This window comes from Micropterus dolomieu, linkage group LG08, assembly GCF_021292245.1.
Source record: "Micropterus dolomieu isolate WLL.071019.BEF.003 ecotype Adirondacks linkage group LG08, ASM2129224v1, whole genome shotgun sequence".
NCBI lineage: Eukaryota > Metazoa > Chordata > Actinopteri > Centrarchiformes > Centrarchidae > Micropterus > Micropterus dolomieu.
Genome location: NC_060157.1, coordinates 31,058,826 through 31,083,584, shown reverse-complemented (window position 1 = coordinate 31,083,584; position 24,759 = coordinate 31,058,826). Strand labels below are relative to the sequence as shown.

The 24,759-nt window shown below is 41.5% G+C and overlaps 1 protein-coding gene across 4 annotated transcripts in view; it reads right to left on the bottom strand.

Moving 5' to 3' along the window:
- plch2a (phospholipase C, eta 2a) overlaps window positions 1-24,311 on the bottom strand; it is a 75,114-nt gene extending 50,803 nt beyond the window's left edge. For 2 of the 4 annotated variants that reach the window (XM_046055837.1, XM_046055838.1), the window contains exons 1-7: window positions 23,964-24,067; window positions 20,408-20,558; window positions 19,876-20,314; window positions 13,005-13,151; window positions 7,808-8,051; window positions 7,444-7,573; window positions 64-234 (exon numbers count right to left, since the gene is read on the bottom strand). In XM_046055837.1, coding sequence (XP_045911793.1) covers window positions 64-234; window positions 7,444-7,573; window positions 7,808-8,051; window positions 13,005-13,151; window positions 19,876-20,140 — 957 coding nt within the window. In that variant the 5' untranslated portion in view covers window positions 20,141-20,314; window positions 20,408-20,558; window positions 23,964-24,067. Of the gene's footprint in view, window positions 1-63; window positions 235-7,443; window positions 7,574-7,807; window positions 8,052-13,004; window positions 13,152-19,875; window positions 20,315-20,407; window positions 20,559-23,963 lie in introns of those variants that run through there. The other 2 variants (XM_046055835.1, XM_046055836.1) reach the window with 2 other exon arrangements.
- Between the last annotated feature and the right edge of the window lie 448 nt (window positions 24,312-24,759).

Below are 24,759 nucleotides of genomic sequence, written 5' to 3'. Positions count from 1 at the left end.
ACTTTTTAATGTCAATGTGAACGTCTTAGTAGAAACTGAATAGCTAAAATGCACAGTGAGTACCTTCTCCTCGGTCTCCAGGAAGCGGGCCAGGTCGTCTGTATCCAGATGGTCTTTGTGGTTGCTGTAGGTGAGCATGAGGAGGTACAGATCTCGGCGAGTCGACATCATCTTGTAGAAGGAGCAGAACTCCTCAAAGTCCAACGTCCCCTGGTTGTCATCTGTGTCTGCCTCCTGCACACCGGGTATGGAACACTTTTAGTTCTGTGGTTTTTCCCCAACATAGACTTACAACAACAACCTAAAAGCATTTAGTTTTTCAAGGTGGATATGTCTGAGGTTCATTGACAACGTGTAGCTGGCTTTTGTTTGATGTAGTGTTAATTTTCTCAGGTATTGATAATCCTCAGAGCGTTTTGGTCATATTTAGCAACTTCAACCTTCCAGAAAAAAAAACTACATTCAGTCTTGTGTTGGTAACAATCATCCTTTTAGTAGTTTAGATGACAAAACAACTGGACATTTCAGTATTGTTTCAGTAACAGATAGTTGAGACCAAGTATTCAAACCTCAGCAACAAAGCTTACCAAGTAAGTTCAAATACACCTTTTAGTTTATAGTCCAAAAGAAAACAAAGAAATTGGACACAAAATGAGAGAGGGTCCCTCGCTTACATTCAGACATGTTGTGAATGCTAACAATAAAAAGAAAATATACTGTTATAATTATATTGAATAACACAATATATACATCGACAGTGTTTTGTTCTGTCTCTTTAACTTGTCCTTTCCATGAAAAACAATGGTTGTTAATGAATATATTTTCTCAACGCTATCAATAACCAACATTGCATCATCATCTGTAAGTGTGTCCTCAGCTCACATCACAATGATAGACTTGGTTTTGTAATTGTGAAGAGCTGGAAAGATTCTGAAATCAGTCTGTAAAAGGCAACGGTGTCGTCGTGTCCCAGGACGAGGTTAACGAGAGCGCTGCAGTGGGTCACACCATGACCCGTGTAATCCTTGCCTCGGTTTACTGAGGCAGTCTGTGAATGGCTCCATATGCCAAGTAGCACTGGAGGCAGCCACTCGCTGCAGGGTGATGACGTCTGTGCTAGCTGGAGCTTGGCCTCTGAGCAGCTCAGTACACAATACACACTGAGCTTAGCACGGTGTGTTAGATAGTGATACAAAAGGTCTAAGATGACCCAAGATTCTCCTTCCACAGCGAGTGAATAGGATTCTACAGCCTTTTCATTATTTGGCTCTATCACATGTCTAACTGTACAAATAATATCAGCGAGGTGTGGGGATACTTTAATAAAGAACTTCATATAAAATGTGTTTGGATTGTAATTTCATTTCGTAATGCTTTTGGGGGAGGTGTGCCACTCCAACTAAAGTGTTGTGCTGGATACTTTCCACAGCTGAAATTCATTATTATAGGTTTAAATGGGGGTATAAATACAAACTCCTAGAGGCTTTCTTGCTGGGTAAAGAATATAATGTATGTACGAGGGACTGTTGTGGCACCTGACTGAATTAAAGGAGACCTATTATGCTTTTCCATATTTTATAAACCATCTACAATGTTATGATGTTAGATGTTCATATTAAAACATGGCCAAAGCTTCAAATGAGGTAGAAGTATTTAAAAGAAATCCATGTGAGCAAAAACCCCACATTTCCTCCTGTTCTGAACGCTCTGTTTTGAACTTCTTTTTCTACCAACAGCTCTGTTCTAGACACACGGAGCTAGACTGAGCCGGTTTTCCATATATGGTCATTTGACCCGCACGGCTATGCTCAGTCTGTCTGTACCGCTCAGGACAACAACAGCCTGGTAACATGGTTCAGGTCTTGGCCAATCAGAAGCAGTGGGCTTTGAGGCGGGGGGGCCTTAAAGAGACAGGGGCATCTACAGCTTGTTTCAGACAGAGGCTGAAATGAAGCCCTACCTGTAGGGCCAGTATAAGATAGATTTATTTATTTTTTACTTTGAATTATGCAAAGCTGCCATACAAGAGTCTCAGAACCACAACATAGGAATGGAAAAGCAGTATAATGGCTCTCCTTTAATGAATTAGACATGGATAAATACATTATATCGAATGTGGATTGGTCACATCTGGCAAATCCACTTACTAAGGTGAGTATCAGCACCAATACCAATCCAGCAGAGTGGATCAGTACACCTCTGGAAAGGAATTATGCAGCTTTACATTGGCCTTTTATGGGCTTTTGGACTGTTTGCTATGAATTTTGTCCAATTTAGTTGCAAACTTCAGTCTCAGACTGCAACAGCAACACCTACAAGAGCGAGGTTGTAGCAGAATGCACACAAATAGTTGCAGCAGAGAAGGCGTGCAGTCCCACACACAGTCCATCCTGAGGCCGTTAGTCCCCGCCACTAAAAACGGGCCAGAGTACTGGTGTCAGTCCTCTGAACCCAAACTCAAAACACCATGTTCTCCGCCTGACACACAGGAAGCCAAATGACTCAGAGATACTAGAGAAACACAAATCACAGACTCAGCTGTTGGTTTTGCATACATGTCACTTAGTTGCTGCTAAATTGTGACCAAGTGACAAACGAGTGACAGGCACAGATGCATACAGACAGTATTACTCATATGGCAAGAGCCATTATCTAGAGCCATGTTTCCCAAACTTAGGGTAGGGACCCAAAGTGGGTCACTGGCCCATTTTTATTGGGTGCCAATTGGTAGATTGAAATTCATAACAATGTTTAAATCTAATAAAATATGTAAATATGTGAATGAGTGTTCTTTTTTGCTACACTGGTCTGTTCAGCTCATATGCTGTGTGAGGTTTTCTCTCTCTCTTTTCCCTAACAAGATCTTCTGTCCACATTCATACAGAATTTTATGGCTGTCACTGTCGATCCAATGTTGTCTAATCTAAAGTACAAGGACAAGTTTATAGATGCTTCACTCTGTAATATGTGGGGAAGTGCACAGTAATGACGGTTTTAAAATGGATAAATTGGACAGGTATCTCCAAATGAAACATTCATTGTATCTGGGAAAGTCCAAACATTTTTTTCCTTCGCAAAGAAGAATCCTTTAAGATGTGTTGATTCAATGTCTCAACATACTTGTGTGAATCTGGCTTTCAGACTCTATCATACCTGAAAAACTAATTCAGAAACACACTCAATGCTCAGCATGACCTCAGAATGGCACTAAGGCCTGAGCTGAAAAGGTTTGGGAGCCAGTGATCTAGAGAACTGGCAGACAGCACTGTGTTGTGGCATGGCTGCAGTGATACAGATTTATTTTGCAGTTTTCTTTATCTATTAGAAACGGTGGTGACCAACAATGTTAACCTGCACCATTACTCTGAGATGAAGTAATTCTTTCCAAAACAATCCTCTTCTTCAGGACATATCTCAGCCCTAAGAGCATAGCCACGTAGCAGAGACACAGCTGGAGAATGGAGTCAGAAAACATCAATCTAGCCTTAATAGTCCTTAATTATGCATGCCCCCAGGCACTTAAATTGTTAGCAGGCTCTGTGTTTTAGCTCTACAGCTAATATGGATTAATTATTCAGTTAGAATTTCAGCTTCCTCTTCCAACAAAGTCTCCCCTCTACGTGTACGTCTGCACGTCTCTGCTGCGATAAATCACTGAGCATGGCACCTGCTCGAGGAGCCTGCTCCAGATATCATATCCTACCAGCTTCCTGTGACTCATGTGCACCAACACCACACCAGGCCTCTGCTCTGTCAACACGAAACCAGGAGAGGTCTTCAGGCCGCATCGCAGAGTTAAAACATGGTTCAGATAATCTGGATAAACTGCTTATTTACAACCCGTCTGAACATCTGAGTGCGCCTTTTTTAGCAATTACTTAGTGAACTTTACTGAGATTTCACGATTCAGCAACATCATTAATTACTTCAGTCAATGTGGGTTTTTTTGTTCGGTTCACCTAAATTACAAACAAACATTTTCTCACTTTAGTTTTGAGACATCTATGCGAGATGAAAAAATTGTGGAATTGCAGAATTGTAATCACTTTGCACATTCCCTGATTTATTTCATCATCTCAACTTTCCAGTTTATCCAAGCCTATTGTTTCTGCCATTCCCATCAGCCTCCGCTGTAATCCTGGACAAAAAAAACAAATCAGCAGAGATGGATACATCTAGACCTACTTTGACATTTTGGACCTATGCTCCAGCCTCTTTGTTTCAGTAATGAACGCAGCTCTAATGGGCGTGTACAGGTTAATGTGTGTATTTTTGCTTTCCATCAAAACAAAATGCCCAGGGGAGTTGCTATCCACATATACAGCCAGTGAAATGCAGAGGAAATTAAGCTCTAAATGAGCGTGTTATGATGTGGAAACTGTAGTGATGGACTGTATGAGGGTGGAAGAGCAAAGTATTTAATCACTTTACCTAATTACTACGAGTTGTATTATTCACAGACCACACTGGGTACATGGTGTTTAAAAAGCAGAAAGATTAGTTAGAAATAGCAGAGAGGTTCAGTTTTCTGCTTCTGTTTCCAGGTTTCCCCTGTGATATTCATGAGTCAGTGTATTAATTGAACACTTGAGAGATAAGGCTTCCTGGTGCACATATGGAAAAATAATCAATAAAATAATAAAATCCTGTAAAAGTACCCAAGATACGGAGGATTATTTTCACTGCATTACACCCAGCACTGCAAACACAAGCTAAACTTAACATTTTTGTTGCTTATAATTGAACAATTTTATCAAACTAGAACTGCTCTGTGAGGTAAAAGCAAAGAGACAGAGTACATGGTGAGAGGGTTTACTGTCACAATGGCAGCACTTAAAGTTAGTGCAGGCGCATCTGATCATGTTAGTGAGGGTGCAGACACTGCAAGGTGGTCAACACAAATCCCACACTTGGCACAGGCTGCTGTTAACCTTCCTGTACAACATATAGTATTATCTACAGAATAGGATAGTATTATCTACAGTACTTGACTTGCAAAACTAGCGTACAGGACATTATTTGGAACCATCATGTATTCATGAGTTAAAAATGTCCTACTTTTTAGATCTATCCTCAGCCTTAGTTTTATTTTTTTGTTGTGTATTTTTTATTACATGTCCTTTTTAATTCTGTTTTCTTCTGACCTCATTTGTTTTGTGATTTATGTGACTTGGCTGCTCTCACGCTGCAATTTCCCTTTGGGATAAATAAACCACTTCATCTTTCTGTCCATCTATATTTTGCAAGGCTGCTCATTATATTTCTTGTGTGGAAAACCTTCAACGCAATCTTGCTGCAGTGTTTGTGAGTGCAGCCTTCTTCCCTTGTTAATACTTCATCACTTCTTGTTGTTTGAGAGAGGTGTTGATTGTTTCTGGTCATATCAGAGACTGGAGTTGGTGGTGTTTCTAGTAATTTGTCTACCCTCGCTGACATAAATGCATTGGATAAACCATTAGAAACATCTTTAAGTATGAGCAAACACTTAATTTTATAGGTTTAAGACATTTTTCCTTGTTAATATGCAAACATATGCAGTAATATGTTCTGAAATGTGATCACATTATCACTGGTACAGACTGATCAGTTAACGTCTTGAGACTGAGGTAAAGTCTACAGGTTTTCCCCTCTCCACTGTAAGTAGGGTAAGCCAAGAAACTAGCCGAGAGATTGTCAACACACAAATCTTCATGAAGTCCACACACGCACACACACAGATCGGTGTTTACCCTGCATTACACCAGAGGAACCATCTGTGTCCCAGCAGCACCATATGGGTGACCGCCAACAGGCCGCTGGACTTAGTGATAGCAAGCCGGCTAGCTGCTCTGTAGGAGGAAGGCTAAACAACATGCTTAACACGCCAGCATACTAATCCTCTGCTGAGGAAGAGAGTTAACGGCTGAGTCGCATGTTAGCAAACATCTGCAGCAGGACCAATCAGTCAAAGTGTCTTTACTGGTCATTCACAATCTGCAGCCTCGAGTGCCCTGATAAGCCTGTTTTATTTTTTAATGAGCGGACTGCCCCGCGTTCTGGTCAGTTTCACAATGAATCATTTCTTAATAATGTTAGAAGCTATAAAGTACAATGCGTAGTGAGTTGAGCGGACTGTATCAGTTGTATATATGAAAATCAAATCCACCTGTTCTGTGTTCTGACTGCTCAAACATAGGGAGTAAATTTAAAAACTTCAGACCTTCAGCTTTGAAGGGACCAACAGCTCGTCCACACTATGCATGGTAAATGTATAAACCGCTCTTTACTGTCAGTTTCAGTCCTCTGTCCAGACTAACAGAGCGCAGAGTTCAATCTTACAACGGCAGCTTGGTGTTTCAGTGTGGGGTTTCACAGAACTGACGTGAGCTGCAGCAGCTTGGGAATGAGTGCTGGTTCACATGACCAGCTTGCCCCGGTAAAACAACTGCATGAAGTATCTACATGCAACAAATGAAATACATGGATGCAGACAGTAACCTTTGTTTGATTGTGTAATTTACATGTGACATAACCAGATGAGCTGAACCCAACACTTTTACACAAAAACCGCCTGAACATGACCCAAAACTTGATACTTCGTTGGTATCCGCTGGGTTTTTGGGTTAGCAGAACACAATGTGGTTTCAAAACTTACAAGCCAAAAGTCAAACTGCAGACTGAATGACGAATAAACATAGACGACCCATTTCATAACTGACAAATATCACTAGCTGCCTTCAACCCAGCAGGACCTTCACAGCAGCGTTTGTAATAGCGATAAATTTCATTTTGAAAAAAAATGAGAGAACTGATATTTTGTCTACTGAGTGTATATATGCAATGTACTGTAAATAAAAATAAACCTCTCAAAAAACCAACCAGAAGTCAAATCACAAGGCCAACAGTGTGGATTCACTTAAAGAATATACTGTAAAAACTACAATTTGAAGTCTGCTGAAGTAACAAATAATGACTACATTTCACTATTTTGCCTTTACCATGGACACATTTCAATTTCATATGCAAATATAATCCAGATTTTGCAGCTTCAGGTAAACTTCAGCAGTCAACATACTCAGTTTTTACACTCATGCACCAGAATCCTGATTTAGCTGAACAAACCATTTGTCCCGTTTGACCACTGCAACTGTCTGAAAAAAAATCAAACTCTGAGCAGTGAAGACTCATTCCTGAGAGCCCTTTCTCTTCTGTCAGTTAAGTCTGTGTAGAAACGACCTTTCACTAACATTACTGGTTAAAGATTGTGCAGCAATAAAGGAAACCGTCTCCTGGGTGAACAGGACAGACAGGATGAATGTAAGACAATCTTTAGATTTGCTTTAGCAAACAGAACAAAGCTTTTCATTCCCGTGACAACGGTTAGTAGTTGGGATAATTAACCCTTTTAACTCCCCACTGTACCTGCAGGCCCTTGATGTGGCTCTGCCCTGGCTGTTTCCGTACCTTGAACATCTGTTTGACCTTCTGTCGGGGCAGGTTGACATTGAGTTTGTGCAGGAGGTGCAGGACCTCATTGATGCTCAAGCTGCCATCACCGTTCTTATCAGCCTCAGTGAAGGTCTGCTTCAGCCATGTGATGACAGGTGGGTTAAGGAAAGTCGGCATTTAGTCATTTGAGTCTAACTAAACGTGTCAATGTAATTGATAAACTCAGCTTGTCATGCTTCAAAATTAAACTCTCACTACAATGTCGATCACAAAGCTATAGATTATTTAACAGACTTTCTTGAAAGGTAGCGGCTCCCTCAAATCACCAGCCCAACTATCAAACAAGGTGCCCCCCCCACCCCATCTAACTGAAGGATATTGATCTCGGGTGCGCTGCCTCTTGGCCAGGCTGTCCTCGTCACTGATGCCAGCCATCAGATATTTGAGGCCTGTGATCCAGGTCCGTGCCTCCTCTCCAGTGCCAGACACCAGGTCCAGGGACTCCATGTGCTCTCCGTAGTACAGGCTGAAGCAGCAGTTGGGGTCAAAGCTGCCTTCTGCATAACGCTGGAAGATCTCAGACTGCTTACCCTCACACACCTCCCGGATGGAGTCGATGGAGACTGGTGGAGGAAACAGGAAGTCAGCGGTGGAACGTAACACAGTACAATCTGGAGGTACTTTTATTTTAAGAGTGTCTCAATGTTATTGTACCTTATACTTCTACTGCACTAATGTAGTTTTAACTGACACATAAAATATGATGCACTGTAAGATTAATTACCCAACAGTATTTCAAGCTAGCTGCAGCTAGCCCAGCTACAACAGTGATGTACTGCACACACATTAGTGCTTCATTAAAAATAATCCAACAGTGTAACTCTAACATTCTACCACCTAATGAGTACATTCACTTTTGATACATTAGGTACATTTTGCTGCCAATACTTTTGTACTTGGTGCTATTGCTACTTTTATATAAGTGAGACTTCTCAATACTTCTTCCACCTGTGGAGTAAGCAGGGCTCCAGGTTCCAAGCCTCGTGGACGACAATAAAGCAAAACTGTTTATTATTAGCTTCTGGAGCCTTCAGCTTTTAATGCTTTAAAATTTTACCCTCTGGCTAAATTAACTGCTGTGGGCAGAGGGAGTTTAATGGGGAAATTCCTCCGTCTGATTTCAGGCTTTAAGATATGGAGGATTAAAAATGCTCAATGAGCAGTGTCCAGAGAGCTCTGTTTATCAAGCTCCAGCATTTATGAGAAAGTAACGAGATGCTAGCGTTTTACTTCTGGTTCTTCTACAGCCTGTCTACTATTTTGTCCAAGACTGTTCATTCCCCCAAAACCATCAATTTCCTGAGGAGATACCCATAACACATTCTCCATCTCTATCTTTGAGTCATACACATTATGGATGCAACATTATTTACATACACACTCATTCATAATGCAGTGACCCCACACACCGAGCCTGTGGTTTTGCGGCGGCTGTATGCACATAATCTGTATATACTATGGATATCAAGGACCCATCAACATGACACTCGACATGCTGCTGCGCTGTGTGCTCCCATGTGGCTGTCAGTCTCCACAAATCCTGCAGCTGGAGATCCTATATGTGCTTTTCCTGGCAGCAGCATATTTATAAATTATGCAGGAGTGTACAGCAGGAATCTGGTGGATAAGGAGAATCACCACTACTACTGTCTGGAATATCTGATGAGCTGCTGGCAGCAGGTTTTGAGGGTGATGGTGTCAGTTGGTCAGTTCTCAGAGGCTGATTCCGGTTGGTGCTTTGGGTCAGCTTCTGACCTTCGGATAGATTTGTAAAAACATAATCTAATAAGTCAGACTGCAACGACATGAAATGGTGGAATATAACTAAGTAATTTATCTCAAATACAAGTTATTTTGTATCACTTCCAAGCATGTAGACTCTGATCATAACCAAACCACTCTGACGTTATATTTCTAATGTTCATCTAATCTCCTGAATCTGCCAAGAAAATATGTTTGTCTGGATGTATTCAATTATTTGACATCAGACCACACACACACAGGCAAATTTAGTTGTTTTAGACTAAAATCAGTCAGGTAGAAGCAGTTTTCACAAGTTTGATTTAAAGGCAAAAAAATTAAGTTTTTGTCAACTAATTTATCTATGAGTAACACTAGAAACTTTTCATCAACCAAAAATGGATTACAATAAGAAGAACAAAAGTTGACGAAATGTAAAAATGTACATAGACTCTGGCTCTCAGGGCTCAGGTTCACGGTTCATTTATTTATTCATCATTATACAGCACATGGTTGTACAGCCAAAAGCCAAGTGAAGTCCTTATTTGTGGTGCTGAACTGAGGATGAATTTCGAAGTTACAGCCTGGGGGGAAGAAGCTGCTCTGCAGTCTGCTGGCGCGACAGCAGATCCTTCTGAATCTCTGGCCAGACGGGAGCAGGTGAACGGGCTGTGGCTGGCTGGGTGCCATCTCTTAGTATCCTCTGGGCTCTGGCAGGCAGCTCAAAATCTAAATTTCTCTTTGGGTTGTTGGGTCGGAGAGGGTAAATCTGCAGGACACCTGGTCGGTGTGTGAGCAAACCAGCAGCCTGCAGAGCTTCTTGTCTACCGGTCTGACCCAGTGGGCGCTCTGCAAAAAGCCTCTAGAGGCTGGTGGCACAGAACACCAGGGCATCAACTCCCAGAAAAGGCTACAGAGGCTAAATCCTTGTATCCTCCTCTAGTGACTGAGAGCTGTCAAGGTATCAAATGAGGGATGCAGGGCCTCACACAGGGCAAGGCGGTGTTAGCTGGGCTCTGACTATAAGCCGGGCAGCATGCTTTTCTTTACTCTGCAGGCACAGAGCTAAGAGAAGACAACGGGTCATTGCTACGTGGATTTCTAGAAATATTCAGTACAGATGTGTGGAGGCTGGATTAACAGAGAGGAAGTCATGCTCTGTCAGGACCGCCCCCCCGTCTGAAAGGGGCTTAAAGCACCCGTTTTTACTCATCCAACCGTAAAAAGTTTAAGATTTAGGATAAATTCCTTGATTTAGTCTTTAGACAGAAAACAAAACTCAACTTGTTCTGATCTGCCAATGAAGAGAGAGAGAGTGTGCGCGTGCGTGCGTGCAAGACACAGTTTGGGCAGATTAAAGCTGATGAATAATTAAGTCTATTTAAGGTGCTTATTAAATCCAGATCTACAGAGGAGGGAGAGCAACAGGAAGCTGAGCCCCTAAGCCCCCATGAGACACCCAGTGAGACTGAGAGCTGCTGCTCAGAGGTCCCTCTGCCTTCTTTTTCTGAAACACTGCAGGGAAGGCTTTTGTTTGCTTGTTGCAGGGAAAATAAATGTCCACTTCTAAATAACAAAAACACTTTCAACCCTGAGGGAATATACAGGAGCAAGAATTCAATCCAGCAGAAGTAAAAGCCTGGCAAACTTAAACAGATACACAGGCCAGCTTGGAGATGGGCATTGGAACATACAGAATAAAATAAATAATGAAATAAGTTATACATATACTATATATGAAGGAAAAACCAACATGAAGTGTGTCAGTGTGGAGTCATGAGGCCGAAACATTTCATTCACATAATTTTCCCCTTCACCAACCCGTTCACTGAGCCCTGGTGCACAGACACAACTGCATTTCATGATTCTGCTCTCTTTGATTCAGCCTTTTTCTTTTACTTTAGCCTGGGTCACTTTTAACTGGAGCAGATCACCACTGTAACCCATGCTGCTCGGCTAAGCTGCTCTGGAGCTGCTTAGATGCTTTAGATGTCCATTTCAGGTTTAAACAGAAGCAAATATAAATGACATTTTCAATTCAAAAGTCTCTGCAGCTCAGAATAACACGAGGAGACTATGTGATCATTTTATTAAATACCTTTTCAGGCATTGATTGCTTTTCTTCTTCTCATCTCTGCTGTGGAAGCTGAAACACACTTGCATTTGAGTACTTAACTTTTTCTATGTGTCACATATTCATAATTCACACCCACTCTATCTATGTTTAAAATTCAAATCCATTTCAAAAGACACCTATTCACATCCTTAGCCTTACTTTTAATGTTGTATATTAAAAGTTCTTCTTATTCTTTGAGCATATTGTAAACATAAATCTGTTTTTGCTGCATCATTAATTACATTTCCCAGGGGCTATCGCTCATATCTATACCTATATCTATCATGCTAAAAGGTTCCCTGTGGAGTTTTTGACCTCTATGCTAAGGAGTTGTTTCTAAGGAGGGGTGCCTGTTTTGTTTATCCTGCACATGAGGATGCACACAGGTGACGCTCCAGCAGGGCACATCTCCACAGGGCACCTTTCAGCACTCCACTTATGGTTCTGATGACGTTACTTGTAAACCGCAAGTACTGAATCTTTCACATGAACACGGATGGAATTAGGTGGATTAGAAAACCCAGAGCTATGTCATGAGACCAGTTCTCCAGGATCAGCAACCAGTCTTTCAAGCAACATCATGCCACTGCTGGGGGAGAGCGGTTGCGAGCGGGCAACATAACCAGGTTCAGTGGCCCCTACGGACGTAACGTTAGCTAACAGCAGGTTAGGTGAAGAGACCAAAAAGGATGCTGACGGAGGAAGCTGAGAAGAGAAAAAGAGAGCGACCAAGCAAGCGGCAGCCGGATGTTGGAGAGCGCTTCATGAAATAAAAGGCTGCAGGACAGACAGCGAGCTGGCCTTTTTCTCAGTAATATTGTGTCTCGTTTAATTGCACTTGCTTGTTGTTTGGCTGTTATCAAAGTTGGGTAGTTTTTAATGTAATCATAGCAAATGCATGTGTACAGCTGTTCCTATTCACCACAGCGCTGAATTTTATCCTTTATTGGTTTACTTTTATAAATAATTCAAACTATTTGTAAAATGCTAAAACTACCGAAGTCTACAGAATCATTAACATCAGTTACACAGCAGCACATATAATTGTTGATGACATCAGCTAACATTAGCCACTTGAAGTTACTGGTAACTACAGAGTAAGGCCGTAGAAATGTAACAAAGTGAGCGAGCTGTCTTTTATTCTTTATGAATTCAACGTTTAATTTGCATAAAGTAGATTATTATTTCTAAGAGTTGCAGTCTTGTTTTAAGTTGTGCACAAGACATGTCACTTGTGTTCAGAGTGCGTACTGAAGCTGAAATGATGAGCCAATTTTTGACAGAAATGCAGTTAATTGATTTGAAAAATGTGGTCGTAGCAGCTCTATTCAGCACTTCACTTCGTCATTGTGTCATATCAAATCTACTGCCCTGGGGTTCAGAGTCATTACTAAACACTCCCAATACCTATGCACTAGTGTGGTGGACAGCAGCAATCACACAGAACCTGTTGCCATCATCGTTCTGACGGATTGAATTGTCAAAAACCTAGGTTGGGCTGAGTGTGTTGGGAGGATGACATGGAGATTCAGAGGTCATTATGTCACATACAACACGGCAGAAATGCCTTTCCAGAAGTTTGAACCATGAATACATTGCACTATGGATGTGAAATGCTGTTCCCTTGTGACTGCAGGAAAGAAAGGAAGAAGACACTCACTCTTGGCCTTTTCATTCTTCCGCGAGGGCCTCCAGCGGATGCAGGACTTGTGTTCGTCCAGATAGAAGAACCGCACCAGTCCCTTGGAGCTGCCGCGGAGCTTCACCATCTGGGTCCCCATCTGCATGGCGCTCATACATTTCTCCACTGGAGACAAGAAAACAAGCCAGACGGAAGAAAAAAGGTTGTAATATGTCAGAAGGGAAACTGCTGGAGTGTGCACTATAACTGTGACAGACAAAAATGTGCATACAGGACATGGTTTCAATGAAGAGACAGAGCATGTGTGCGTACGTATTTCCACAAAATCCACTTGGGCTCTCATGCAAAACACAGTAATTTACTGATACTCTCACATGAACACAGCAATGCAAAAGCATCAGATATGCTCGTCACTGCCGACAGGGGTTTGCTTGCCTCATGGGAGGAAGAAAATGGGAGGAAAGAAAAGCCCTTTAACAAGATCTCTACTTCACACTGTAAGGAAAAAAAAAAATCAATGAAACCAGGAGTTCTTTTTAGACGGGAGGATTCATAGTGTGGCCTAAATTAAACAGTCATCCTTCCACACCTTCTAGGAATAAAACACAGCAGAGAATAAGACGGACTTTAATGAGACCAAAATCCAGAATGGTGGCCTGAAAAAAACAAAAAAACCAAACACCACACGTGTTCTTGGCATTATTTAGGGGGAGAATTTGACAGCTCCTCCACAGGAAGCTAATAGGGCGGTAGTCAGCCCTGGTCTGGCCGCTGTGGACAGCCACATTCCCCTGGGCTGCAGTTACACCCTACATGGCCGTATTATCTATTATCAAGTGTCACATCCTATCATACTATTTCCCTACAATGTGCAGGAAATTAGGCCAACTCAGCATGCAGATGTTTCTGAATAAGGTTAGCAACTCACACACACACGCTCAAAATATCTGATGCTCAACTCATGCCTTAACATACTAGTACAAAATACCATACATTCAAATAAAAACATTTCAATGCAGCACAAACAAATAAAGGCCAGTCACTAAAAAAGCCCAAGTTTAAAAAAAAAAAAAAAAAACACACACACACACACACACACACACTACGAAGGGTAGTACTACTACTACAGTACAACCAGTTTATAAAATAGTAATTATTTGAGAATGACAACAGTATTCGTGTTATTAATTAGAAGATGAGAGCAGCAGAGTGAGTGTGACAGGGCTGATGTTAGTGTTATTAATGTACGTTATACTGAACTTCTCAGGAAAACAGGAGGAGATGGAGCATGTTTTGAGCTAGCAGTGGTTTTACTGTATATGCATTTTTAACATTCACATTAATGGTATGTATCACTATATAGGAACTGCATCAAATCAATTAATAAATGGTTTTAAATAACTAACATCACATTTGATAATTTTCTTCTTTTATTTGGAGCTTCTATACAATCAAAAAACACCTCCCGCTCTGTTTATTGCAATTTCACTCTCCTCCTTCATGTTTTCCATCTCAGTGATGCATTACCGTGTGAGAACGTGGTAAGCAGTCCTGCTGCCCACATCAGGTTACCTTGAAATTAGCACGATCGCGTGAGAGCTCAGCTGCTTTGCTACTCAGCCTGCCCTGAACATACAGCAGAGACACTGAGGGGTAGCACAGAACGCATGTTTGATCCAGTTTGATAAAGCAGAGTTGCAACTAAAAAAAGTTCACAGAAAACCACAAAACAACTCAATCTACACCCTGCTTCAAATGCATTAGTTTGGACCTGGATCACGTTTGATCTGAATGCGACATATATCCAAAATATCTGCTGTGAAAATAAGTAACACAAAGCAGCAGTGATGGATTTCTCTAACTGAGCATTGATTTGGCCTGGCTGTGGTCTCATCGCAGCAAGCCCCACGCCCCCATGGGATTGTTAATTTAGTTCAGTCCTGTGCTCTTAACCTCTACTATCGAATCTCTGCTCAGAAAAACATCAGCAAAGTACACAACTCCACCTCCACACCGCAGTGTTCGGCTAACAACACAGGATTATCAACACAAGGAGAGCGTTTCTGTTAGTAGTTGTACTTTGTACAGAAACACATCACCAGTGATGACCAGCATGTTACTCAGTGATGATATAAATCCATGTCCATGAAGTCATGTACTTCAGTAACAATGCTGATACTGAATACAACAGACACCAGATTGCAGCTGGGAAAATGACAACCTGTACGGATATGATCCCAAATAAGAGAGTACATGCAATCAATAATCAACAGAGGTCGACACCATCTCTCTCTCTCTCTCTCTCTCTCTCTCTCCGTGCCTTTTAAGATACAATTTCTAACATGATTGTTAAATTGTGTGATGAATATTTTTCTATATTTCAACATGAAATTGAAATATGAATACAAGTTTATTTGTACAGCACATTTCAACAACGATGCCATTCAACATGCTTTACATAAAACATAGGGAAATAAAAAATACATTTAAATGAAAATAAAAAACAGGTTAAAACATATTAAATTTGATCTAATATTTGATATAAATGGTATGTGGAATCATCCTGAAGTGGGTGGTACAGCGTTGTGAGCCACATAATTTCTGCTGAATAAGCCAAATACAGGGGTTTTCAAAGCCTGAGGCCGAATTCTTGTTTTTGCACTAAACCTCAGGAATGGTTTCAGCACTAGTGTTGATACCAAACCCTGGTAATGTCCTGCAATTAAAGTTGATGCATTAAATACAAAACTATAAAAATCATATATGCAACATAAAATCATTCAGTGAATTTGTACGTGAGCTATTACACAAAACACCTGAACAAACCAATTACCAATGCCTTCTGCGATTGGTTTTCAATGTGCTGCGGGACAATAAAGGGACATATCATCCCTAACCATTTGACCCTTAATGATTTTACAACTTGGACTCTTTCATGCAACCTAAATGCCACATGAGGGGCAACACTTTACTGATTTTAACTGAAGAGTTATTTCTGAAGCTGCTGGTTGATTGCAGCGGCTGATGCCCCGCGGCTGTAGCAGAGCTAAGGATCTGTAGTCCTCAGCTGTAGAGGGGGCTGTAATCCATGAAATGAGCTGCTGTCAAAGCGCGCTGGAAGGAGAGCATCCACTCTCTCGGGTCAGGATGGTATGCTGCTGAAAACATCTCTCATGACACCGAGGTAAGTGGCTCCTGCCAGAGATGAGCTCCTCACTCTCCAGCAGCAATCACAGTCTCCTGGCCAACATTTACATCTGCTGCTGTCGCTGCCTCCATCCAGAGGCCCGCTGTCACCCAAATGTACGCTTTACTAACGTTAAAAGGAAACTGTCGGGATATCCGACTCTCCAGACTAAGTGGAGAGAAGTTGAGCAGAAAACAGCAGGGCGGGTACAAGCCCGTTTCGTTCTGTTGTCACACAGGCACATGTTTGATTTCACCAGTGCAGCAAGACACTAAATTGCTTCAAACTGCAACCAAAGACTTGCAACCAAATTCCTTTCAACGTGGAATGCGCTCCGGTTTGTGGCTGACTTGAACGCAGCACTTTACTCACGGATGAGGAGGCTGGGAAGGAGGCCACATTCTGCTCATACTCCCCTGCCAGTCAGCTTAAAGGGGTTTGCTCTTGTGATGTGAAGTAGCTGGCTGTGAGCAGGAAACCCCTTTGGGAAGTCAACTAAATCCTTGAAATATCTTCCTACTGTACTTCACTAAGGCTAGCCATGACTCCACATACAAAACAAGAAGCACAAATTTAGCAAGAAGTGGTGGAAGACATGCATCTGACCCATTTCTAACTATTGGAAACGTCAGTCAGAGCCTGTAAAACGTCGATAACGTCTGGATAATAAAAGCTGCTCAATCAATTACACAACAGTCCAGTGGTTCTGGATTTTGTGTTCCAAGTTGGTGCTGAGGCTCCATGAGGTGGTGCACTCTTCCTGTATTGTCTAATAAAATAAAAAAAAAAGGTGCAGAAAACTCAAGTTAGATCTGTGTGCTGACTCCGATGAGGAACAGGTTGTCTGACAAACGATCTGAGAGAGACTCCTGCTCCTCAGGTATTTCCACCACTTCTTTGATAAGCATGTCCAGTAAGATGGAAAAATCTACTTTAAAGCCATTGTTCGGCAAGTGAGCTACAGTTTCTTGTGTGGGTATGGTCTGTTAACTGCACCGTTCAAATTACATGCAAGTATAATACAAGTTTTTCCTTTGAAGTCTCACCATCATCTGATATTGTGATGAGGGCCAGTGTCTTATTTTTTTTAGATATTATTTTCAATAAATGAATATTTGCACTGGTTGGAAGGGCAACCTATTTTAAGTTATGTTGTATTGTAATGAACTTCATTATTTAAAAAATTAATGTTTCCAATGAAATGCCAATTAAAATTCTAAGCATTATAGAACTGTACTGTAGCCTTGTTCTTCTCTCGACAAATGTTTGGCTGATGTTCACAACTTTGTTGTCAGCTTTGTAATATTAAAGAGCATAAAAGACACATCATGCCTATGTTCTCATAAGGATTTGTGTTGATCTGGGCATATGTGAGGTGTAACTTGTTATTTGGCCGTTATTGTGCATCACAGGTGATGTTACGCAGTAATCCAAAAGTAATGTAACTAGTAACTTTCAGCATTGTGTAGTCTAGTAAAGTAAGGCATTAATTTAATTAGTAATGTGTAATATATTACCTTTTTTGAGTAAATACCCCAACACTGGTCAGCATACATGTGAAGTTACACAAAACTAAATAAAAATCCCAAGAGTTTGACGTCAAGACACCCGGACGGTACAAATTATTCACTCAGAATAATCTGTCATGAAGACTCTTAATGTCCACAACTGAAAACACTGCGTTTGTGATGATCTTTAGCCTCCACCTGAGGACACCAAATCCATTCAACACCTGCATGAATGACAGAATGAGCTCTGTACTGTGGACCAAGAGGGCGTAGTCAGTCAATTTCATAATTTCGGAAAACATCAGGCCGTTATTGCTACAGCGCTGCAATAACAGTGAAACATTTGTAGGCGACAAATGCACAGTATGTCACTGCCATTTCACTTTTCATTCTGAAATCATTTACCTGCTGCCTCACACAAAATCCATCAATGAAGCTGCTGCACCGCCACTGAAACCTTTTCCTATTAGTTTATTTTAAGGGGTAGCATCCTCTGAACACTGACCAGGAAATAAAGAAAGTTAAATCTGTAGGTTTAAAGGAAAAAAAGGAAAATCCAATCAAAAACAGATAAAGGGCTCTGAGGAAGGTAAGCAGTGGAAATTGAACCTATTAGCTATGAACTTATTTTAATTTTCTAATTGTATCTGCCTCCTGAAATGTTTCAATCCTGGTTCAACCATGTAAAGCACTTTGTAACTCTGGTTTGAAAAGAGCTGTATAAATAAAGTTCATTATATTATCATCATCATTAGTAGTAAGATTAAGGTAAAGCCAAGCTGTTAATAATGTTGATATTGGACCATTCTGAAAAACCAAGATTACAGTCAGTGTATTTGTTAAATTGTATTTCTGCAATCCACACACAGCTACTACACAATGGTTAGGGAAAGATCAAGGTCATGGCAAATAAGTTATGGTTAATGAAGTTAATTAAAATGAACTTTAAAGACTGAAAAACAGCTCAGGGATGACCCTGACGAAAGCTTTCATCATGTGCAGCTTGTTTGTACTCACTGCCTTCACATCTGACATTCACACGGTTCTTTCAAAATATGTTTCATTAGAATTTAACAGTTTCCAACTGCACCAATTTCAGTCAACACCAGTAAACGTCAGGCCTGACTCTGTCCTGGGAGGACACGTTTGCCGTTTGATGGTGACCTAAAATCAGCAGGTATTAACTTCCAGTCCTGCTGGAGATCACAGCTGATGTGATTGATTAATGGAGTTAAAGCATGAAGCAGACCAAAGGTGACAGCGAGGCCACAGCTTCCCACCAAAACGGCTGAGACGGAGGACAGGTGAGAAGAGTGGGCGTGTTCTCAGCGACCTGACTGGCTGCTGTCCTGCTGCAACAGTCACAATGTGGGCCAAGCAGGCGGAGTCAGCTACTGTCAGGGCACCAGGTTAATCCCAGTAGGATTGTCTGGAGGCCATATGTTGCAGTCACACATACACATACACAGGTGATTCCTTTGTGCAGATGGTCATTTTGCTGACATTGAAGACTGACAGGGTGGTAGTGTGAAGGTGCACACAAGTTAAATGTGGGAAAACACCTGTAACGCCCACCATGATGTACAAACACCTGGCTGACAGGTAAAAGGTCTGGCCAACCATATAATACGTTTTTTTTCTGTCTTTGGAGTTCAGAGCTGTCCGCATTTATCTGGATTTATGTTTTTGTGAAGTTCCACGGAAATGTCTTTGTCGGTCTCCAGAGAGAGAGGGGCATCATGGGTAACTGTAGGTTGCAGACGAGCAAACCTGGACGCCTTCTACATGTGAACAACCTGAGTATCAAGCAAGCTGACTGGTTGATCCACCCGGGTTGTGTACCATCTGCTGGATTAAGATAGGACTAAAACGCTGCTCTCTACCTGCCCAGTGCACATCTTTTCACTTACTTTAAACAAACATTAAACATCTCTGTAAACATATAAAAACAGGATCTCACCTGAAACACACTGCCAGTCTAAACTAATCAGGTAAACCAAGTGACCGCTGCAGACCAGCTGCACAAAAGACCACAAAGAAGTTCCTCCTGGTCTTGGTGTACATGCTACCACAGGGAATTTTGTTTTTCAGACACGTCTTTAACTAACAGTGTTGATTTTAATATTTGGTATTCTCTGAAGGCAGCAATCTCTGACATCCAACCGGTCTAACTCTACCCAGAGACAAAGCTTACCCATGTAGCCCAGCCTCCACTTGGAGAAGGCAACAATGCTGCTGCCTATCCAGAAGAACTCATCCAGCACACCAGGCAGCGAGGCCTGCTGCTGGCTCCTACACTGAGCCGCCTCCTTCTGTTTGTCCATATCTTCCTCTGAGGAGAATGCGCCTTTGGCCGGAGGTCCGGGCTTGTCTCCGGTGGCAGCCGTGGCGGTGGGACGCATCAGGGCTGAAGATACTGGGCCAATGGGGAAAAAGCTGTTCCTCTTGGATGTGCTCATTTAGATAACTGAGTTTTACAAGCTGCTGATAATAAACTAGGAACACAAAACAGACATTTAAAGTACTTTTAAGGAAATGTTCTATATCCTCAGTTCCACCACTTTAAAAACCTCAGATACAGTATCATCAGGGTCACTTGCTGGTAGTTTCCTTCCTAGGTTTCAACTAGAATCCTGAGAAAAAAGCCAGCAGAAAAAAATCCTCTCAGTCTCACAATCGTATCAACAGTTGGTCAATAATCTTGTGAGGTTATTGCCTCAGCAAACCTGCTTATTGCTCTGCAATCTCCTCAATATTCTTCCATCTCAAAGACCGGAGAGATGCAGCAGCATGTTTTCAAGGCTACAATTTGTCTTCATGCTGTGCCATCACTTCTTTATTTCTTCCCTCAGCTAGCATTCATCAGTGGAGCAGCTTCTTATAGAGAGAGAGAGAGACTGTGGCTGTACCGACGGAAAAGACATGGAAGCACAACACACAAATGGTAACTGTGCAACATGTGTTGGGCGGGCAGAAATCCTAAATCCCTGGGAAGCGCTAATCCTGATCTAAGAGATTTGCTTAATGTGGGGAGTGAAACGCAGTGACCCACAGAAAGAGACCGAGATGACAGATGACAGGCCTGGACGGACCCCTAATAAAGACGGAGCTTCTAACTAAAGAGTCTTTTTGATGTCAAAAGGTGTTTCCTCTGAGTGTTACGGACAGGCTGAGCTCTGATATTCCCAAACATGTCTGCAGACGTCACACAGCCCTAGTCAGCTCCACACAAAACAATCCTTTTATCAATTACCCTGCACTCACTCTTTTTGCTTGACTGAGGCTCTGCATCATGTAAATCCTCTAACCACAGCCACTCTCATTAGTTTACTGTTTGTTTAAATGTCAACACCATTAAACTATCATGGCTTTCATAAATCTCCTGGCTGCTCAAACTCCACCACAACACCACCTGGGGGAACAGTGGACTGAAGTAGGTCAAGTTTCAGGCCGACTCCTGATGGTGTGATGCAGTAGTCTGAGCACGTTGTGCGATGTCAAGCAGTGTCAGACCTCTGGACTTGGATCTCTGACCACCCAGACTGCTGATAAACAGGTTCCAGGTACTGAATATGGAGCAGTTTATGAAGCTGACAAAATCTGACAATGAGCCAGCATAAAAACTCTGTGCAGAGGAGGCTGTAAAACACTCCACTGCAGAGAACCCGAGAGAACTTCCAGAAGTTTTTTTTTTTTTTTTTATGGAAATGACCAAATTTTCCAGGGATAGTATCTTTTTTAAAACAAGATGTTTTTCTGTGTCTCGGTTCAAGGTCCAGCATTACAGGTAACGCCTTCAGAACACTGAACATGCGTGATAATCTGCAGCGGACTCAGTCATCAACACAACCGCATGTTATGTTACAGAACTGCTGATTACCGCACACACCAAAGCTTTTCATCATCAACATATGTGAGGGATACAAGTTCAGGGAATTAAACAGCTGATTGCTGAAGACACATACAGGGTTTTTCCTACATAGAGAACTACGAGGTGACTACTGCTATCAGATTTGGCACCGCCTCCAGTTCTCTGACAGGCATCTTCATGGTAAACATTGTTTTCTGGCAAGAGTTAATTGAACTAAAAAGCTTTTCCTGCAGTTCCTTGTTTTAATGTAATGTTATTTTGTCAGCAGGCTTTTAAAAAATGGTGTTGCAAATGGTATTTGAACGCTGCTCTGCACGCCTCGACATGTGACTGAACGCCTCCTGTACAACGACTACAAAGCCACAGTGAGTTTGTTAATACGCTGAAATGGAAGGAAATATCTTTTTTTTTTATTATTAAAAAAAATCAATTTCCCCCACTTTATCGAAAAGAAAAGGTTCAAACAGACATCTGCAGAACATGACTTGACATTTACTGAGAAAAATTAAGACTTTAAATTAGAAAGTAAAATAAACAAAAGAAGTGTGAGAGAGGATGCCGTCTGTCTTATGTCTCGTTCTGACAGCTACAACTAGAGAGAATTTGTTTTAATCTTCCACAGGATTAGCATGCAGTAGTTTCTATTCGCATAACACACTCAACTTTACTTTAAAAAATGACCACCACATCAGTTTGGGTCTTTTTCATTTTAAAATGAAAACTTAATATGACTTTTAATGTGAGAATTCTACGAGTTAAACACTAGAATACTCTTCAGGGTTCAGCATCTCAATAAACTGCATACAAAGCAGCTGACAGCAGGTTTAAACGGAGGCAACTATTTCTCAGCAGGACACCGTTCACACATGAGGATTCAGTTCAACTAATTCACTTGTGATAGGCATGATATCACTGACTAAGTGCTCAGAAACCTTCCTCTTAAGAGAGCGAGATGAGGTCAATGATAAGCCTAACGTTAAATGCAAGGCAGTAGCAGAAGCCAGGGTCCAGTACACATGCAGAAACTGTATCATCTCTCTGAAATGAGGCTGCTTCACGCCAGGCAGAGTGAAACACTGAATCTGCAGCTCTAACACTGAAGGCTGCAAAAACCCTAGCACTGCTGGACAGAGATAGCTGAGGGCAGCACTCAAACTTTTTACCTTTTTGATGTGATCAAACTGGACTCAGTGCCTACCTGAATACAGAACAGGCATCTGATATAACACCCTTTGACAGGAAATCCCTTCTCTGAATAGATATATTCATTCATTCATTACGATCAGTACAGCTGCACTGCTGATCAGTGGTGCAATAAATATACAGTGTGGCCAATCAAAATGAACCATAACCAATACACGGTAAATGCTTTACTTCCATTTCATTAATCCAATCACTGACATATAGAAGTTGTAATTTCATTTTCAATTTTACATTGCCTGCTAATTTGAAAATAATAAACCCACTTCACCACTCCTGTGGTGGTGTCATGCTCAGGAGATACAAAGCCCAATTATTTGACACTGGAGCTTCTGTTTAATTTTGGCAGTAATTGCATTGTCAAATATTATAAACTTCAAATTTTTTTTATTCACCATTCAGCCACTGACTGTATACAACACAGGCTGCACTCCATAAGCAGGAATAACAATGACCCCATATACTAGAAATACTTAATTTTTATTCCACCCTGCCAAATTAATAATTCTGAGAGCTGCCATCAACTCTTCATATCACCACAAACACAAATGTAATTGGCCCACAGCTGAGCCTTAATGCTCTTCCAATTTAGGATGTTGTGGCCAGCAAAGCTGTTAAATCTAGCTTTACCTACCCACTGTGTTGTTATCTATAATTAAACGGAGTGCCTGGCCTAAAATGCTGCGGAGGGATCCAGACAAGAGCGCGTGGGCCCCTTCTTTGTCAGCCAACCAGACTGGAGACAGGACTCCTCTGCCCGGTGCTTTCATTAGTCCCATCACCCCGCCTGTGTTCCCATCAACTGACTTGGCAATAATTGAATCGTTGGGACGCGTTCTTCAATTCGGGTTGGCGCTAAAACATCCATCAGATTTAACAGCTCTTTAATAAGCGACTCTAATAATCTGCTGAAGAACTAAAATGTAAACCTGACGTTAAAAAATAAAAGCTGCCCGATGGATCATTACAATTCAGAGTTTATCTGAGTACCCTTTCACTACCGAAAATCACTAATCTGAGAGCTCTCAGATTTATATGCAAAAAGCAGGGAAACATTAAACCGAAAGAATTCTTAATGGGTTTTGGCACATCAGTGGCAGAGGACAGAACGTATGCTGTGTAAACGCATGTTCAGTCACGTGCAGCAACAGACACACACATCACTCAGAAGAGACGGTTTTGAGTAGAGAAAGCAAAGAGGAGTCACTCACCATGGCCCCGGGGCTTCGCGTCTTTCACATTTTTGCCAGGCAGACATTTTGGAAAGCGGTTTTCAGACAGTACGTTTGGTTTGCTGTGTCGTTTTAGCACCCTGGGCCAAGTGCCATAAATCTGAATTTTCCACGACTTATCATTGGGATACCAAAGATGAGCCGAGTCGTGGAAACTCGCAATCTGTGGCATAACAACGGAACTGTCATTAAAAAGAGGAGAGACCCCGCTGCAGGGGGAGTTCCTATTTACTGCAACTACAGAGAATAAACATCACAGAGGAGCCACAATGACGGACATAAATCAAATCGCAAGGGGACATTTAGCCGGATCTCATTTCTCAGGTAGCTCACGCACGTGCACACACACACCTGTGTGGCATTTAGGCACAGAGTGGAATATGGGAAATGTGACCACTGCAACAAAACAGAAAGTTTCTAATGTTGAATGCTGTAAAAAAAAAAAAAAAAAAGTATGGTTAAGATCAGCTGTTGAGACACATTTCTCTCTTTATGGTTAAAATAAATCATATAAGTAATAAAAAGCCCCACCTGCATTTCCACCTGTTTGTGTTGCTCATTGTAATTTATTTTTTCTGAAACATAATGCTGGAATTATCTGTCCAGATTCTAAGATAAATGGATATACCATAGCAAACATTTAAACACCTTGTCCTGTTTTACCAAAGATAAAATACCAATAGTTTTTTTTGCATTCCTGAACCACAGCTCCCAGGAGACCTTGACAGCACCTCTGCTGCTAAGACTCATGGGATATGTAATATAGGCGGTCAGT